The sequence below is a fragment of the Podarcis erhardii genome (genome assembly GCF_964252035.2).
Source record: "Podarcis erhardii genome assembly, chromosome: 8".
NCBI classification, from domain to species: Eukaryota; Metazoa; Chordata; class Lepidosauria; order Squamata; family Lacertidae; genus Podarcis; species Podarcis erhardii.
Genome location: NC_138499.1, coordinates 69,209,749 through 69,225,865, shown reverse-complemented (window position 1 = coordinate 69,225,865; position 16,117 = coordinate 69,209,749). Strand labels below are relative to the sequence as shown.

General features: G+C 40.6%; 2 protein-coding genes across 6 annotated transcripts in view; one reads left to right on the top strand and one right to left on the bottom strand.

The window, feature by feature from the left end:
- PIGN (phosphatidylinositol glycan anchor biosynthesis class N) overlaps positions 1-16,117 on the bottom strand; it is a 336,158-nt gene that overhangs the window by 116,696 nt on the left and 203,345 nt on the right. The window lies entirely within an intron of this gene.
- RELCH (RAB11 binding and LisH domain, coiled-coil and HEAT repeat containing) overlaps positions 1-16,117 on the top strand; it is a 63,086-nt gene that overhangs the window by 22,882 nt on the left and 24,087 nt on the right. For 4 of the 5 annotated variants that reach the window (XR_014159126.1, XM_081872982.1, XM_081872981.1 and 1 more), the window contains 5 exons: positions 8,224-8,336; positions 12,514-12,604; positions 13,752-13,823; positions 14,483-14,623; positions 15,231-15,395. Coding sequence is in view for 4 of the 5 variants with exons in the window: in XM_081872982.1 (XP_081729108.1) it covers positions 8,224-8,336; positions 12,514-12,604; positions 13,752-13,823; positions 14,483-14,623; positions 15,231-15,395 (582 nt within the window). In the remaining variant the exon portion in view is untranslated. Of the gene's footprint in view, positions 1-4,455; positions 4,587-8,223; positions 8,337-12,513; positions 12,605-13,751; positions 13,824-14,482; positions 14,624-15,230; positions 15,396-16,117 lie in introns of those variants that run through there. The other variant, XM_081872983.1, reaches the window with a different exon arrangement.

Here is a 16,117-nt window from a genome sequence, read left to right as displayed (position 1 = left end):
AAACCCACTTCTAGTGCTTCTGTGTGTCAAAGCAGAGTTATAATATTGAATTGGGGTGAATTAGCCTCTTAATATCGATGAGAATTATATATGTATCATTTAAAACAATACATATATAATTAACAGAGGTTCTCAAGGCAGCTTACAATATGTTTAAAATACAGTGAAACAATCAGGACGTTAGAACCTAACTAGATAGGAATTCTTTATCCAAGTTACCATTGACATGGCTTGCAACTGTTGGCTCCCAGCGACAGGCATAAGAGGTCCAGGGGGTGGAAAGAAGGCAAAGATTAAAAGCTGCTGCCCAGTCGCTTGATTCATCTGGCACTGAACCTCTGGACCACAGCAGATTTCAAGGGGAAGGGGAAATACTTCTGCTCTAGAATTCATTGCAAAAAGAGCCAAACGTTAGAAGTCCCTTGTAAGGGAAATAAGTTATATAGCTTTATTTCTTGTAAAGTAGAATATATGCTGGTAAAAAGCAAATAGAGCTACAACTATTGTTGTGTCTACACAACTTTTACAAGAAGAATGTCCTTAGAATTGAATAGCATTTGGCAGAAGCGACTCACCCAGCACGACAGAGCTGCAACATAAACTTCCCGGCAGTGGGGACGCTGCTGCTTACTGGGTGGTAGGAATCAGAGAAGCTGAGCGCACCAGCAGAGCCAGTCTGGTGTACTGTCACCAAGCAGGCTGCTTCACCCTTTTCCCTCCTGGTAAGCAGCAGCGACGCCACGTCTGGGAAGCTAGGCATTGCGCCTTTGCTCCATTGGGCAAGGCACTTCCAGTGTTTGGGATTCAAGTGTTGATATGCTGTCACTTTTACAGTGTAGATTATAATGCAGGGATAGGAAACCTGGTGCCTTCCAGATGTTGTGGGACTCCAGTTCCCATCATCCCCAGCCATAATGGCCTATGATCAGGGATGGTGGAAGTTACAGTCCAACACCTGGTGGGGAGCAGGTTCACCGTACCTGCTGTGATGTGAGTCACATCATACTAACAGGATGATTCTTCTTGTAGGTACTTTTAGTGGTCTGGGATTTGGCCCTTATTGACAGAACTTTCTAATGCATATTATAAAGAATGACATGAGCTGAAGATGAGGCAGTTGTGTGTGTTTTGTTTTTGGTTAGGAATTGCTTTTCTAGCCAGCTTGGCTTTACTTATTAATCTAGAGAAATAGTAATGCGATTGGCATTTTAGCCCTTGGGGGCTGTATGAAAAGGCAACCAAGTCAAGAAATGTGTACTGATCCCTCCGTTACAATGACTTAGCAACCTCCATGTGTCTATAAACTTTTCATTAGATACATTGAAATTCTACAATTGCATGCAGCATTTAATTCTATAAACTGTATACATTATGGACTAAACTAATGATTCTGTTTAAGTTGTGATAGAAAAACAACTGTGTAAGATGTGTTCCAGGATCAGTTACTAATTTCTGACTCTTGCCGTTTGGCTTGGCGGGGTGCTACTTGAGCTTCTCTTTGCAGCTCCTAGTTACACTTGGAGTTAGTGTAAGATTTCTGCAGCCTACCTCTCCTGCTTACTTTTCCCTTGCAAAATTTGTGGAAATAATAATAACTACATAAACATTCAAGTTACTATCTGTGTTTTAGATATGAAATGTCTTACGTTAGAACCTTGTGCTTGCATGTAAACTTTTTTTTTAAAAAAAGTAAAATATATTTGGCAAAATGCTGAATTTAGAAGAAAAGAAATACTAATGGTTTGTGTTGGAGCCTACTTGTGCACAAACATGAGGCCCATATTTTTATTTCAGTTTCCCTCATTTGGCATAATTTCAACAAATAATATACCTTCTGTTTTTATATTACACTCCAATACTAATTGTTGTGTATGTAAACATGCGTACATTATGTAAGTGAACGATTGAATAACTAGGTTCTTGATGTTTACTTTTCCCGGATTAGTTACATGCCCGAGAAAGTCAGAGCAATGTTGAGTTTATTGCAATATAGTACCCATTTCAAAATATACCACATGGGTGTATTGCTTCAAAGTTAACAGAATATGAATAATATGACAATATATGTTAGGTTGTTTTTGATTTCATGAGAAGCAGAATGGTCTTTTTTATATTATTAATGGTATAGATCAATATATTTACAGGGATCTGGTCACAGGGAGCAAAAGTAGCATGGAACTAGTTCTGTGAATTCAGTAGGACTCTAAGGCAATGGCTTAAGGCAAAGACATGGACCCCCATGTTGTCTGAACCTGGGTTTAGCTCTCTCCAGACGAACCATGAGCTGCAACCAAGATTTGTCCAATACTGTATGGTTATGGTTTTCCAGGACAGCTAAACCGTGAGCCCAGGTTCAGATGACATACTAAGCTGAACTGTGACTTAGCTCAGCACAGCAGCAAAACAATCAGAAAGGAGCAAAGCGGCCGTGATCTCCTTTCCCAGAAAGAAACCTCACATTCACACTAAGCCGTGGTTCATGATGTGTGACCCAGACCAAAGAATAGTTAAAGCGTTACAGCTTTGTGTAAATAGTTATTTAAGAAGTTGTTCAGACGGGTGCTTTACTAAATTGAATGGTCCATTTAGGTGCAATCTTGGATTTGTTGATACTGTATCAGAAAACCCGTTTTGGTGGTTTGGGCCATTATCTTCTGGCATGTGAGCAGCATTGTGGAAGAAAAGAAAATACCACTAGATTATTCACGTTTCCCCTTTAGAGCAAAGTGGATTGTGGAATTATTAGTTCTTCTGGCGAGGAATTTTGCAGTGTGTTGTAGTTAGAGAACCTGAGGAAACAGAGGCAAATGAGAAGATTGTAGGTATGGCCGAGGAAGACTTCATCGCATAATAGACAATGTACTTGAGGTAAAGCTTTGAAGAAGAAGCACACTTCATTCCTTTGGCAAACATTGTATTCTTTCCCAGTAAAGTCAAGTGTGACTTTTAAATTCAAGCCTCTTTTCTTAACCATTTGAAACCTATCGTTTTCATCTTATCAGGGTTATTTATTTCATCGTTTTTTCCAAGAAACTGGGAAAGAAAAGCAAGGTGCTACTTAGCGCCTGAAACCTGGGTTGTGGGGCGCTGAAACACAATTCCTAGTTGCATTTGTGCCGCGGTGCCCGACAGATCTCCTGGCTCGTGCGGCACCAAAGGAGGCGCATCTAGGGCTGCTCCTGGCAGTGGCAGGGGACAGCGGGAGGCTCGGGGCCACAAATGCAGAGCTGCTCGTTGTGCTGCTCCAACTTCTTAAACAGCTTTGGCACTTCGGCGGCAGTGTGGCTGCAAAACCACCTGCGACCCTCTCGCTTCCCAAGGCAGCGGCAGGAATGATCCTGCTGCCCCCACCTTCTCCTCCTCCTATTCTCCCTCCCTCTGTCGGGCAAAGCCTCCCTTTCTTCCCCTTCCCTAAGGGGGAAGTTTTGCTGAGGTGAGAGAGGTGAGGTTTCGCTTCCCCACCCAGCCATGTAGAGGGATGGGGAGAGGGGAAGCTTCGCCTAACAGAGGGAGGGAGGATAGGAGGAAGAGAAGGCGGTGGCATCAAGATCGCTCCTGCTGCTGCCCTGTGGAATGAGAGGATTGTTTGGGTCTGCAGGGTTGTTTGGAGCTACAAGCAGCTCCGCATCTGCTGCACCGATGGGGCTACGGGCAACAGCCCCAAGCGGTGCCTCGGCAGCATCCACAATGGCGCAGGGTCTGGCAGGGGGATTTCTGCAGCCTCACAGCCCTTCGCCCTCACCCACCTTTCCTTACAGACCGGGCAGGCAGGAAGCCAGCTGAGATGTGGATCTCTTTGAAGTTCAGCTTCAGCGATCTCTTTAACGTGGGGCTGGCAGGAAGCAGTTCCGCCGCCGCCGCCCTCAGCACCAGCAGTGCCAATTTGAATTGAAATCTTAGGCGCGGTGTACTGCGACAAGAGCTCAGAAAATGCTCACAATAATAAAACTCCCTATCGCAGAATGCACCCGTTACTATTGGAGTTTCATACATATTTTAAATAGAAATTCTGTTAAAGTACTTATTATGCACATGCACTTCAGACATTCCAGCTTCATGAATAAACCTCCAGCCAGATCTTTAGACCTAAAATCCCAAAGGACTCAATCCGTATCCTTCTTAGCAGATCGACACTCTTGCATTTTCCAGCCTAAGCAAGCCACTGAGAACTGCTTCCAGGTAAGGCTGCCTAGGAGTGCAACACACTTAGTTCAGCTATATGCTATCTCTTTCTTGGAAGGATTATTATTTACTTAAAGCCTTTTGTTCAGTCTTCATGTAGTGTAGGTAATCTGTATTACACTCTCCCTCCATACCTTCTGCGCTCGAGAAATACCCTTGTCCCCCTCCAACTGTCCTCCCTCTTCTCTCCCTTTCATTAACAATACATGGAACATGCAGTAGGACACATCTGCTCAAGAAGATTTCTCATTGTCTCTCCACTCCCATTGATAGAAGGAAGTTTAGAAGCACAGATGCAGCGATGCAGAGAACGCTCCAATCCCATAGTATACATGAAAGAATATGACCCATGGACGTGGACACACAGCTAATTCCATCTGATACAATTTCCAGCTTTCTGCAAGGTAAAAGCAATAGCCTTGTATCCGCTCCATATCTACCAATTTGGATTAAATGAAACAACCTTGCAAAGAATAGTAAGCTGATACCTAGGTATAGATTGACCGGTCTCATCCAGTCATCCTCTTTAAAGTTTTGAGTGAGGAGGGACTCAAACTCATTTTCAAAAGCTTCCGATTTTAAAATTTTTAAACTGTTGATTTAAAAAAAATTACTGTACAGCATATACATGCATACACATAGTTCCACATACTCAAATAGGATTTGATTTTGTATACTGAACAGCAGTTCCCATGTCACATGAATAGTTTTTGAAAGCAATGAAAACTTTCAGAAGAAGTTTGTGGAAAGGAGATTTGCTGGTCACGAAGAAAAAAATTCAAAATGGATGTGCCTAAAATAGCTCTTTAGATCTTGTAATGAAACTTGAGCAAGCATTTGCAGCTTCTGTTGTGCTGAATATTTTAACAACGTGCCAGTGATTAACCATCAAAATAGACTCTTTTGTTGGATTCATCAGTAGAACTGTTTAGCATTTGTTTTTTACTCAGCATGCTTAAAAAACCCCCACACTTTTCAATGCCCATTCAAAATGATTGGACAGTAACATTAAATATCCTTATAGGAAGCTCTTGGCTGACACATAAATTACAAATGACTTGCCAGAAACTGAATGCTGGTTTATAGTAAGCCCTGGCATGATGCAGGCTAGCATCCAAAAAACTGCCTTGGATAAGGGCGTCTGATGCCACAATTGGATTTATTAGTTTTTTTAACAGGCATCGTCATACATGATGCATCACCAGTTGCTTTTGCGTTCTTAAGTAGAAGATTGGTATATAAGTTTTCTCCCATGCAGTGTTTTATCCTGCATGTTCGTGTGCGTGTCACTTAGAAAATCAATAATGTGAGGCAAATAATAATAAATAATGTAGTTGCTTTGCTTTTACAATTAATTTAGTTTCAATGTTTGTCTTTTTCATCTTTTATCAGGAATACATGGTTGATCAATATTTTCCCACTTGATCAACTTTTTATTTATATTTTGAAATTTGCTACTTCTCCTTGGTGCCCTCCTTGCCACCCATTACCTTACCCCTTGTACAGGAAGTTAAATGTAAAATGATAATAACAGGTGAAGCTAAAATACATTAAAGCCATTGACTTAAGTATTGCTATGTTCCCTTTATCAACATCAGTAGGCGTTCAAAATTTCAATTTAAAAAAACCATATGGATCAATTAAATTTGAATGTCAGTCAGAACTTGAGCATACGTACAAAACTCATCAACCTTGTCTCTAATACTGATATAGTGTACATCCTGTCACCTTTCTCACATCTAGGTAGAACTCTCTTTGCATAGCAGGCCTTTCCTGATGCCGCTCATTCATATTGTGTTCCAAAATATCCATATTTTATGTTCTTTTGTGCAATGAAGCCTTCATATTTCACCAAAAATCTACTTGCTGTTTTTTTAGTACAAAAGTCATCATCACAATTCTCTGTTCTTATATTATCTGTCATAGCTTCTTCCTGGCTCTCCGAATCTATGTGTAAAATAATTGTGTGTTTTATCTGGCCAGACCTAAGAGGGTGGAGGGTGGCCTTGTTCATTTTGGCTTATTTTTAAAGCTCTGTTAGCTCTCTTAAACCATATTATCCATTCTTCGATTGCCTTCACTTCACTTGTTTGCAGCTGCTCCATTTTTGGTTTGTCTTTCAGAGCCCAGATATCTTAGGAAGAATACAATAACACGGGCAAGCATTTTGTATCAAGGCTCAGATTTTCTTGAAAAATTCTATAAAAATTACCCGGTTCTTTAGGCTTTACTCAATGTATACATTATTTGTGTTACAACTGCTGAGACAGGACAGATTCTCTCTTTCTCTCCCTTCCTCCCTGCTCAATAATTGGGCTTCCCTTAAGACGCCAGTGACTCCCCATTTTGTTAGTGAAAATCCCATTCATAACAAAGTTTGGAACAGTCAGAATACTGAAGCAAAAGGTAACCTACTGATAAGATTAGCCATTGCATGTCATAGCTAGCATAGCGGTAACTATCAAAAAGAGTAAAAAACGTAATTAGTTGGTTTGGGATGAATGGTGCCATGGCATAAAAACAGCAACAACCATAGATGAGTGTCAACCCAGAAGTGCTGACAAGGGAAATAAAGCATTATAATAAATTGTTGTACGTTTTCCAAGTATAGTGTGAGTCACCTTTTTGTATTTCTGAAGTATTGGTGGTTCTTTCTCTTTTCATTTTACCAGTAAGACATGAAATTAAAATTGGTTCACTAAATCTTCCATTGTAAGGATTTTTTCCATGCCGTTTGGGAGGTGTGCCTGGAAAGAAAAGTTACAGCTGCTTACATTTTATTTCAAGCCTAGGCCACAGTTCAGTTTCAGTTAAGTGTAAATGCTAGTGTTAAGCTACTGTAGTCCTCCAGCTGCAGAATGTTTAGATACATTTTAGGAAAAGGAATCAGGAACTAGGAACGTCTGCGTAATCTTTGCATTTACTTTGTTGCTTTTGTGGGCAGATTGTGCACAGATATGAATTGCCCGGAACCTCAGAATTCTGGTTTTAGTAGGTTGTAAAAAAAGTAAAGGTAAAGGACCCCTGACCGTTAAGTCCAGTCCGGCTCTGGGGTTGCGGCGCTCATCTCGCTTTACTGGCCAAGGGAGCTGACATTCATCCACAGACAGTTTTTCTGGGTCATGTGGCCAGCATGACTAAGCCGCTTCTGGTGAAACCAGAGCAGCGCACGGAAACGCCGTTTACCTTCCCGCCAGAGCGGTACCTATTTATCTACTTGCACTTTGATGTACTTTCAAACTGCTAGGTTGGCAGGAGCTGGGACCGAACAACAGGAGCTCCAGGGGATTTGAACCGCCAACCTTCTGATTGGCAAGCCCAAGGCTCAGTGGTTTACACCACAGCGCCACCCACGTCCCTGGTCTTAGTAGGTTGTAGAGCAGACTAAACGTGTTAAACTGGCATAATTGTGTTAGGGAAAATGTGTGGCAGCTATCAGTGGATAGTTCAAAGCATTTGATTCATGTTATCTCACTAACTTCCTTTAAATAGTGTGCGTATGTGTGTATAATATGTAAAACGTGTGTGTGTTTAGAAAATGGTGTGTGCGTGTGTGTGTACATTCACTCTCTATGGGAACTAGTAGGGACTATCCTCTTTGTTCTGGGGACATCAACTTAATTCATGGAGCAGCCTAGGTTCACACGGTATTCCATGACAGCCCTGGAATAACTGGATTGAAGTCAATGCATAACACTAAATATTTTTTTCTGTGTTTGCTTAGCCTCATCTTTGTGTTTTTTAAAAAAACAAAAAACTAAACCAATTTCTTTTCTTCAATTTCAGTAAGGAAACATATAGATAATAAACATAAGCATTTGTAGCACAGTCTTATTGGTGCTATTAGAACCTATAAACAGAACATGTGTTATTTTACAACTTGTGATTCTATGAGAAATCAATATGCAAGCTAATTGTGTTCATGCTGGTCGTAGATTAACTAGATCTTATTTTACTTTATGGTTTTAAATGTTTTCTAGGCTTTTTTTAAAGACCGTTGTTTGATAGCTTTTCACCTTTCCCTCCCACTCGCTCCTTTAGGAATTGATACCCCTCATACTGTGTACAGCTTGCCTCCATCCTGAACCCAAAGAGAGAGATCAGCTCCTACACATATTGTTCAACTTGATCAAAAGGCCAGATGATGAGCAAAGGTGTGTCTTTGATGTGTGGGAAACACTTTTGTTTTTTGAAATTTGAAGGCTATTAACTACTTTTCTTGTTGCAGGCTTCTAGTAAAATAGGAACATAGTATCTCTGGGCAGCCGCCCAGAATGGTTGGTGAAACCCAGCCATATGGGTGGGGTATAAATTGTTTGTTTGTTTGTTTGTTTGTTTGTTTGTTTGTTTGTTTGTTTATTACAGTAGTACCTCGGGTTAAGAACTTAATTCATTCTGGAGGTCCGTTCTTAACCTGAAACTGTTCTTAAACTGAAGCACCACTTTAGCTAATGGGGCCTCCCGCTCCCACGCGATTTCTGTTCTCATCCTGAAGCAAAGTTCTTAACCTGAGGTACTATTTCAGGGTTAGCGGAGTCTGTCACCTGAAGCGTCTGTAACCTGAAGCATATGTAACCTGAGGTACCGCTGTATTATTATTATTAGCAGTCAGTAGTCATTCTGTTCTCTTACAACAGAGGTGGGGAGCCTTTTTAAACTAGAGGAGCAATGGATGTATGATAGGCTGCCTTCTAGCCTTCAAAAGTCAGGTTTCTGAACACACCTCTTTACGTGCAGCGAAGCAGTACACATTCTAACCAGGCATAAACACTTGAGGAAGGTTCAGAGCAAAAGCATGGCTTAGGGAAATTCCCACGGGTGGAATAGAGATTTTGCCTCTAATTTTTTTTTTTTAAATAAATTTTTATTAACTGGCCAATCAAATCAAATTAAATCACATCACATAAATTCTGAATTACAAAGCCGAATTTTAAATTTTTGTTGGGGGGACCCATATTTCAAGATCCGAAGGGGGATTCTGATCACCTTCTTGCTACTGCGATAATGTCCAAATCAATCCAAATCAGTCCAAACAGGGTTCATAATTCCATCCAGTCTTATCTTGCTGTTTCCACATCACATCTTGTTCATATATTTTCTCTTTTTTCTTTATGATCTCTTCTGATAGTCTCCTTAAGCCGATAAACACCAATAATAATCCTGTGTGAATTTTTCCGTTCTTCCAATCCTCAAATCGAGATGGTTTCCATATATCATCACCTTCATAGATAACAGCACTCTTTCCATCATTAATTACAGAACTCTCATTCTTAAGTCCCACTGAGGAGTTTCACCCACAATATAAAAACAGCTCTATTTCTCTATTTCTCCTCTCAGACTTAAGTCCTCCAACAGAACTTCCCAATATGGCGACGGCATTTTTAACTGCGTCATTCCAAAGCTCTTATACATTCCACACTCTTCTTAAAACATGCTTTGGTTCGAAAGTTTATCTCCACACAGCCTTAAATCCACAGCTTAAGTCCTTAAAATGACATTTCTGACTCGTGAGGGGAGGGGATTCTTGTTTAATCACATAAGGAAAGAAAGGAAAGTTTTTTCCCCCTCCCCCATCAGTCATTTGCCATACCGTGTCTTGGCGTATCTTCTCATGATTTAGTCTTGTCTTGTTTTATCAGAGATCTCTTCTGTTAGAACCTTAGGCAGGATGGGAAGCGCAGGCAAGGATAATATTTTCATTTTCAAAGATTTCAGTGGCCATTGAGGCTCAAAATAGTGACCCCTCTCCTCAATATTTTTGCCATGCAGTGATTTAGTGTCTTAGACTGAAGAAAGGGTTTGAGGTTGTTCAGCCACGTGAGCCTCCAAGTGTAGTTTGAATTGGTACAGACCAGGCCTGGTTAAGACCTAGGCCTGATTCTCCTGCCATTTAAGGCTGTGACATCTGATTCTCACTCTTTCCCCCCTCTCTCCTGGTGGCATACAAACCAGTCTGTTCAGGCCTGGTACGGTTCTGACCCCTTGATAAATCCATTCCTGTGCAGATTTTAAAGGAAAAAAATACTTAGAACCTGCACAGATTTTCAATTTGCAAAAGTCGTTTTAAAAGCACTAAAATACTTTTAAAAAGACATACAGAGCTGCCTCCCATGTTTTTTCGTACAATTTCCCTGAGAGCGACAGGACGTCAATCTGTACCTGCCTCTCACAGGAGGAGTTGAATACCGTATATGCCACAATGTGCTGTACAAAGAAGACAGCCAGTCCTCTGACACCTCATAAGTAGGAGTAGAATCTGGGGGAGTGCAGGTTCCAAGCAAGACCCGTGTTCAAATCTGAACTTGAGTCTGAGATACGTGGATCAGGTGAACTCACTTCAAAATTCCCATTCACCTCTCCCAATGCCTGCTCCTTCCCTAACTGATTATTGAAAACAAGCTGACAGTACATGTGCATATATACAGACCTTACTTGAGGGTCTTGTGACCCCAGCGGTGTCTTTTTAGGGCCTCAGGGGGGTACACTGAACAACACGAAAGCCCCATTGTGTGACTAGCCTTTGACTTGCACAGAGTTTGGAGACAACTCTGCAAGTTGAAATTGGAGCCTGGGTTCAGAAATGCATTAAGAACTGGAAACAGCAGACTGGGTCTCATGAGATTGTAATTGTAATTAACTGAGGAATGGTCAAAGTGAAAACACTGAGCAGTTTCCTTGGCTTTGCTGTATAGAGCCATCTGCAGACTCTTCACACAGAACTTAATCTTTAAAGCAGTATGACACAATAATAAATCGGAGGACTAGTATCCTCCTGTGCCTGGCAGGGCAATCCTGTGCACTGGAAGCTGGTGTTAAGCAAGGATAAAATAAGCCTTAGCCATACTCCTTTGTGCTGAGCCTCTAAATAAGAGTTTGAGTTACAACACCCTTTTAACTGGCATAAATTCTGCCCGGTTTTGAGTGCTGAGTGCGTTTAGGATGCAGCCTTAGTCCCCATCCCTAAACCCCATCCCTGGAGTGTTTCCCACTCCAGAACAGCCCTTTTTCAGGACATAAACCAGTTTAAGATACACCAGGCTCCTGGCTGAACCAGGATGGGGCAGATACTCCAGCCTATCTCCTGCTAAGACAAGAATGTGGAATTACACTGGCATACCCCAACTGTACCGGGAACCTTGTAGTTTAGCCAGAGATTCTAAATCCCGCTCGTCCTGATGGATTGCTCTATAGGATTGCTCCCTAATAATTCATTCTTTTTTTAAAAAAAAAAGTTACAATGTTTTCAAAATATAAACAAGCAATTTTAAAACAATCATGTGTAATAAAATTACCTGCCTAGGAAGGCTTGGTGAAATACAGGTTTTTAGCAGCTGCTGAAAACAGTAAAGTGAAGACATCTATCTAATATTAATGGGATGGTAGTTAGGTTCTGCATTTTGTGGATTCTTTTTAAATTTAATTATAGGAAAGTAGCAGGTATAGCTGTATCTGCTAGAAGGAAGCAGAAGATTAGCTTTACTCTGCATTGAAAGTTTCTTTGTCTTTGTAGCAAAAATTCCAGATATTGAGCATGTTCATTAAATCATTTAGGCTTCTCAAGGACTGATTTTTCCGCCCTAGAGGTTTTATAACAGTCAGTTTGTGTACTTTTTAAGGCTTTTGCCTATCCACAAAAGCAATACAGTGGTACCTCTGGTTACATATGCTTCAGGTTACGTACGCTTCAGGTTACAGACTCCGCTAACCCAGAAATAGTGCTTCAGGTTAAGAACTTTGCTTCAGGATGAGAACAGAAATCATGCTCCTGCGGCGCGGTGGCAGCAGGAGGCCCCATTAGCTAAAGTGGTGCTTCAGGTTAAGTACAGTTTCAGGTTAAGAACGGACCTCCGGAACGAATTAAGTACTTAACCCGAGGTACCACTGTATATAGCTTCTCTTACTTTGCTTGACCTGTATAATCTACATTCACCTTTATTGACTAGTTTTATAATTGAGGGCCACTTCTTACACGACATTTTTCCTCCTCTACATGGTCACTTACGAAGTGTTGTGTGAGTATTGCTACTAGAATTCTAACCAGGAAGCGCTTATGTGCAATGACTGCCCAATAGTGATGTTTAAGCACAACCATGTACAAAATGCAGTGCAAGTGTACACTTCTCCCTTCATGGAAATTATTTTCATACTTGGAAAATGTCGTGTTTAATGAACCATCAATGACGTGATTGTCAGTAACTAATTGCTCGCAGCACACTCCAGATGCCATTTTCTGTGCAGACCATTCAGTCTGTTACATCTCCTTTTAGGCATATGTGTGGTTGTTGTACAAGCCTGTTTCATTGTAATAGGCTGAAGATTTTTATTTTATAGGCAAATGATTCTGACTGGATGTGTAGCATTTGCTCGGCATGTTGGACCAACACGTGTAGAAGCAGAACTCTTACCACAATGTTGGGAGCAGGTAATAGGAGATAATCTTTATTTACTTCATGGGATACCGGGGCCAAAAAAAAATTCTGCAGTTTACCAGCAACTGTGGTCTTGTCAACAGTGGTTTACAATATATTAAATAGCATATACTTCTAAGAATTGTAATTGTAAAGGCAAGCAGAAGCCCAGAGCAATCTGAGTGAGCAATCCATGAGCATCTCACCTGTAGGTTAGGAAGATCTGAGGTTGAAGGTGCCAGTTCAAGTAAACAGAAGAAGAAACTGTTCTTAAGTCATGTATTGTGCTAACCCAGGAAATTCTCCTAAGGGTTAGCAGTGGTCAAGTGACAAAGCTTTATTAATGGGAGTTTATTATTTATTTATTTTTTGCATGCATATAGCACCTTTCTGCCAGTTGCAAAGCCAAGATGGTTTATAGTATTAAAATCCTAAACAAATAAATGGTATAAAATATAGATCAATTGTGTCCTTTCCATGCTGACTACAGGCAACCCTCAATTTGCACGGGGGTAGCGTTATGGGTCATTGTGCACATCCGTGAAATTGCACGTAATTGAAAAAACCTGCCCCCGTTCTACCCCTGCTTTGCCATGCCCCTGCTCTGCTCTTTTAGTGACGTCTTTTATGACGTTTCTGTGTCACTTCCAGGTTTGGCGCAATGCGCATATAAACAGTTGCATACATATCAAAAATGTGTAAATGGGGATTTGCCTGTATTGATGTAAGCTGCTAGGCCTGGGCTTCCTTCTGCCTTAGCTCAGGAGCTGCAGGGTGCTGAATAGTCTCTGGGAAGGTGGAGTTAGACTGACCCCAACAGTTTGGCCAAACCATTGATGTGCTTGTCAGGAGCTGATAAAATCTGCTGTGTGGCCTAGACTTCTTCCCTTTATGGGGATGTTATGAAAGTGTCTAATGTCCTTGTAGCCCCCATCTGTTCACCAGACCTCAGCAGGAAGGCTATTTTTCCTTTCTGGAAACATAAGAATTCCAGGTTCAAGGCATACTGTGCATCCTGACTATGGTTTGTGAATGAAAGCCTCTGGTGGCATAGTAATAGCAGCAGCCTCATATTCTTTACACGCTGGCATTTGAAAAAGAGAAATACAGGACGGAATTATAAGCAAAAAAAATGAAAGGAGTAACTTTTCCTTCCGACAGATCAATCACAAATATCCAGAAAGACGGCTGTTGGTGGCAGAGTCCTGTGGAGCATTAGCACCTTATCTTCCTGTAAGTGTTCTGTTAATATGTATCTAAATTTAAGACTCATTGAAGAGGTTAAAATGATGGCCAGATTCTGAAGAGCCACTTAGTACAATCCCTCCTCCCTTCATAGTTTTTAATGGCCCACCATGTTTTTGTTTTGGAGCAGCAGAACACCATGTCATATCACCAACTGCTTTTGAAGCTCCTATTCAAAAATAGTTTAGCCATGTGGCATCTTAGACTGCTAGTCTGGAACAAGAAGTCTAAAGGCCTAAGGATAGGAATTAATCCAGTCATTTTGGATCCTGGCCAACTACTTCAGTTTTAGCACTTGGTAATGTTCACATAGAACAAAGCAATGTGGGCTTTTGGGAAACAATATGTGCAGAACTAATCCCAGCCAATGTTTTCCCCACCACCACCCATGCATTCTAAATGCATATATTGGATGCATATATTATAATGCATGTATTATATTTATATTCTAAATGCATATATTATATTTTTGCAGGCTTAGGCCTAAAATGACTTATTCTACCAGATTATTTTGCCATCAAGATTAGCTGCCATCACTCTCTTTATAATAAACTGTAAAAGATAGCATAGATGTATATGATATTATTGGTCTTACGTTTCCAAGTTTATGTAATGTAATTCCAGCAAATACTAATTTCCTCTTTCAGAAAGAGATTCGAAGTTCGTTGGTACTTTCCATGTTACAGCAGATGTTGATGGAAGATAAGACAGATCTAGTACGAGAAGCTGTGATCAAAAGCCTTGGTATCATCATGGGGTACATTGATGATCCGGACAAATACCAACAGGTATTGTATCTGATAATAATACATGACAGGGCAGTTGCTAGATCATGTGATTATGAACAAAGTCTGAAAAATCACAAGGAAGTATTTACGAAACTAATCCCCCCCAAATACCCTGGGCTATTTTTAACATCATCAGCATTTTGAGATGTGATCTAACTTTTGGGCTCTGAAAATATCTTGTTGTGTGTTAGCAAAACAAAGAGCAAGCTGGCAGAAGAGAGAGGGAACATTCTGTAAAATCACTGAAGAATTTTCATTATTTTGACTGTGAACTAGTGTTCAATGATCTGTAATTTTTTAGTTGTAATACCTATGGGCACCTTGGCTGCTTATGCAAGTATTGAATGAATTGTCCAGTTTTATAGTTCACCTAACTTTTCTGCATGCTCATTTAACTTTAACAAATTTAGCCCCCTGACACTAATGGCGTTGCTATGGTGTTGTGACATCTATTCCAAATAGTTGTGGAACTTTTTGAATTAACTTGAACCACTGGAATCGCCTTTTCATCAAATTCAAGATAGACACTTGCTTATCTTGAGAGTGCCTGGAATGCTTAAGCAAAGTAAACATAACTCTCCTAAATGGTCTGTTTCTTTATTACCAGGGTTTTGAACTACTACTTTCAGCGTTGGGTGATCCCTCAGAACGAGTAGTTGGTGCAACTCATCAAGTGTTTTTACCTGCCTATGCTGCCTGGACCACAGAACTAGGAAATTTGCAGTCTCATCTTATACCTACATTGCTTAGTAAAATTGAAAAACTACTCAGGGTAAATATTAAAGGTGTCTCATACTCACTGTTTTTTGTGCCTCTTGAATAAGCAAAGATACAGCTCATATAAATTTTCTAATCTTCCCCCCACCTCCCACTTATTAGAATCGGTAACATTCAACACCATCACAACTGGTTGTTTGGACTATTCTGCAGATCACTTTTTTATAATGTTCATATTTCCATGTCCTTTAAAGGGCATTTTATCTACAGTGTTAACTTGCTGCTGCTGCTGCTATGTATATCTAGAGTTTGATCATCTGGTTGCTTGCTGATGACTGTCTTTTGCTGTATGTTTTGCTATCTATAAAGAAATGCTGGAATTCTTAAACTTTTGAAAGTGTTTTCCCCTCTGCTGTCTTGGTATTCGTAGGAAGTGTCTGAATACGTTGCACATTTCTAGGACATTTTTTCAGATTTTCACATTGGAAGTTCATTCTTCTCTCTCTCTAGTAAGCTGACTCATGCCAGTTGCTGTGAGATTAGGAGTCTGTAGTAAAAGTGGGATGCTGTATGAGAAATAACAGTGGGCACAATCCAAAGTTAAGCACTTTAAAGTCCAACTGAATCAGGGGTGCCGACTTGAATTAAAAAATGGGGTGGGGCAGGTAAGCCCCACTCCACATAATCACATGATGTGGTGCATGCACACTATTTGATTGGCAATACCCATCAACTGGGGGGGGGCTTGGCCCCCTCAAATATTTTATGGGGGGCGAA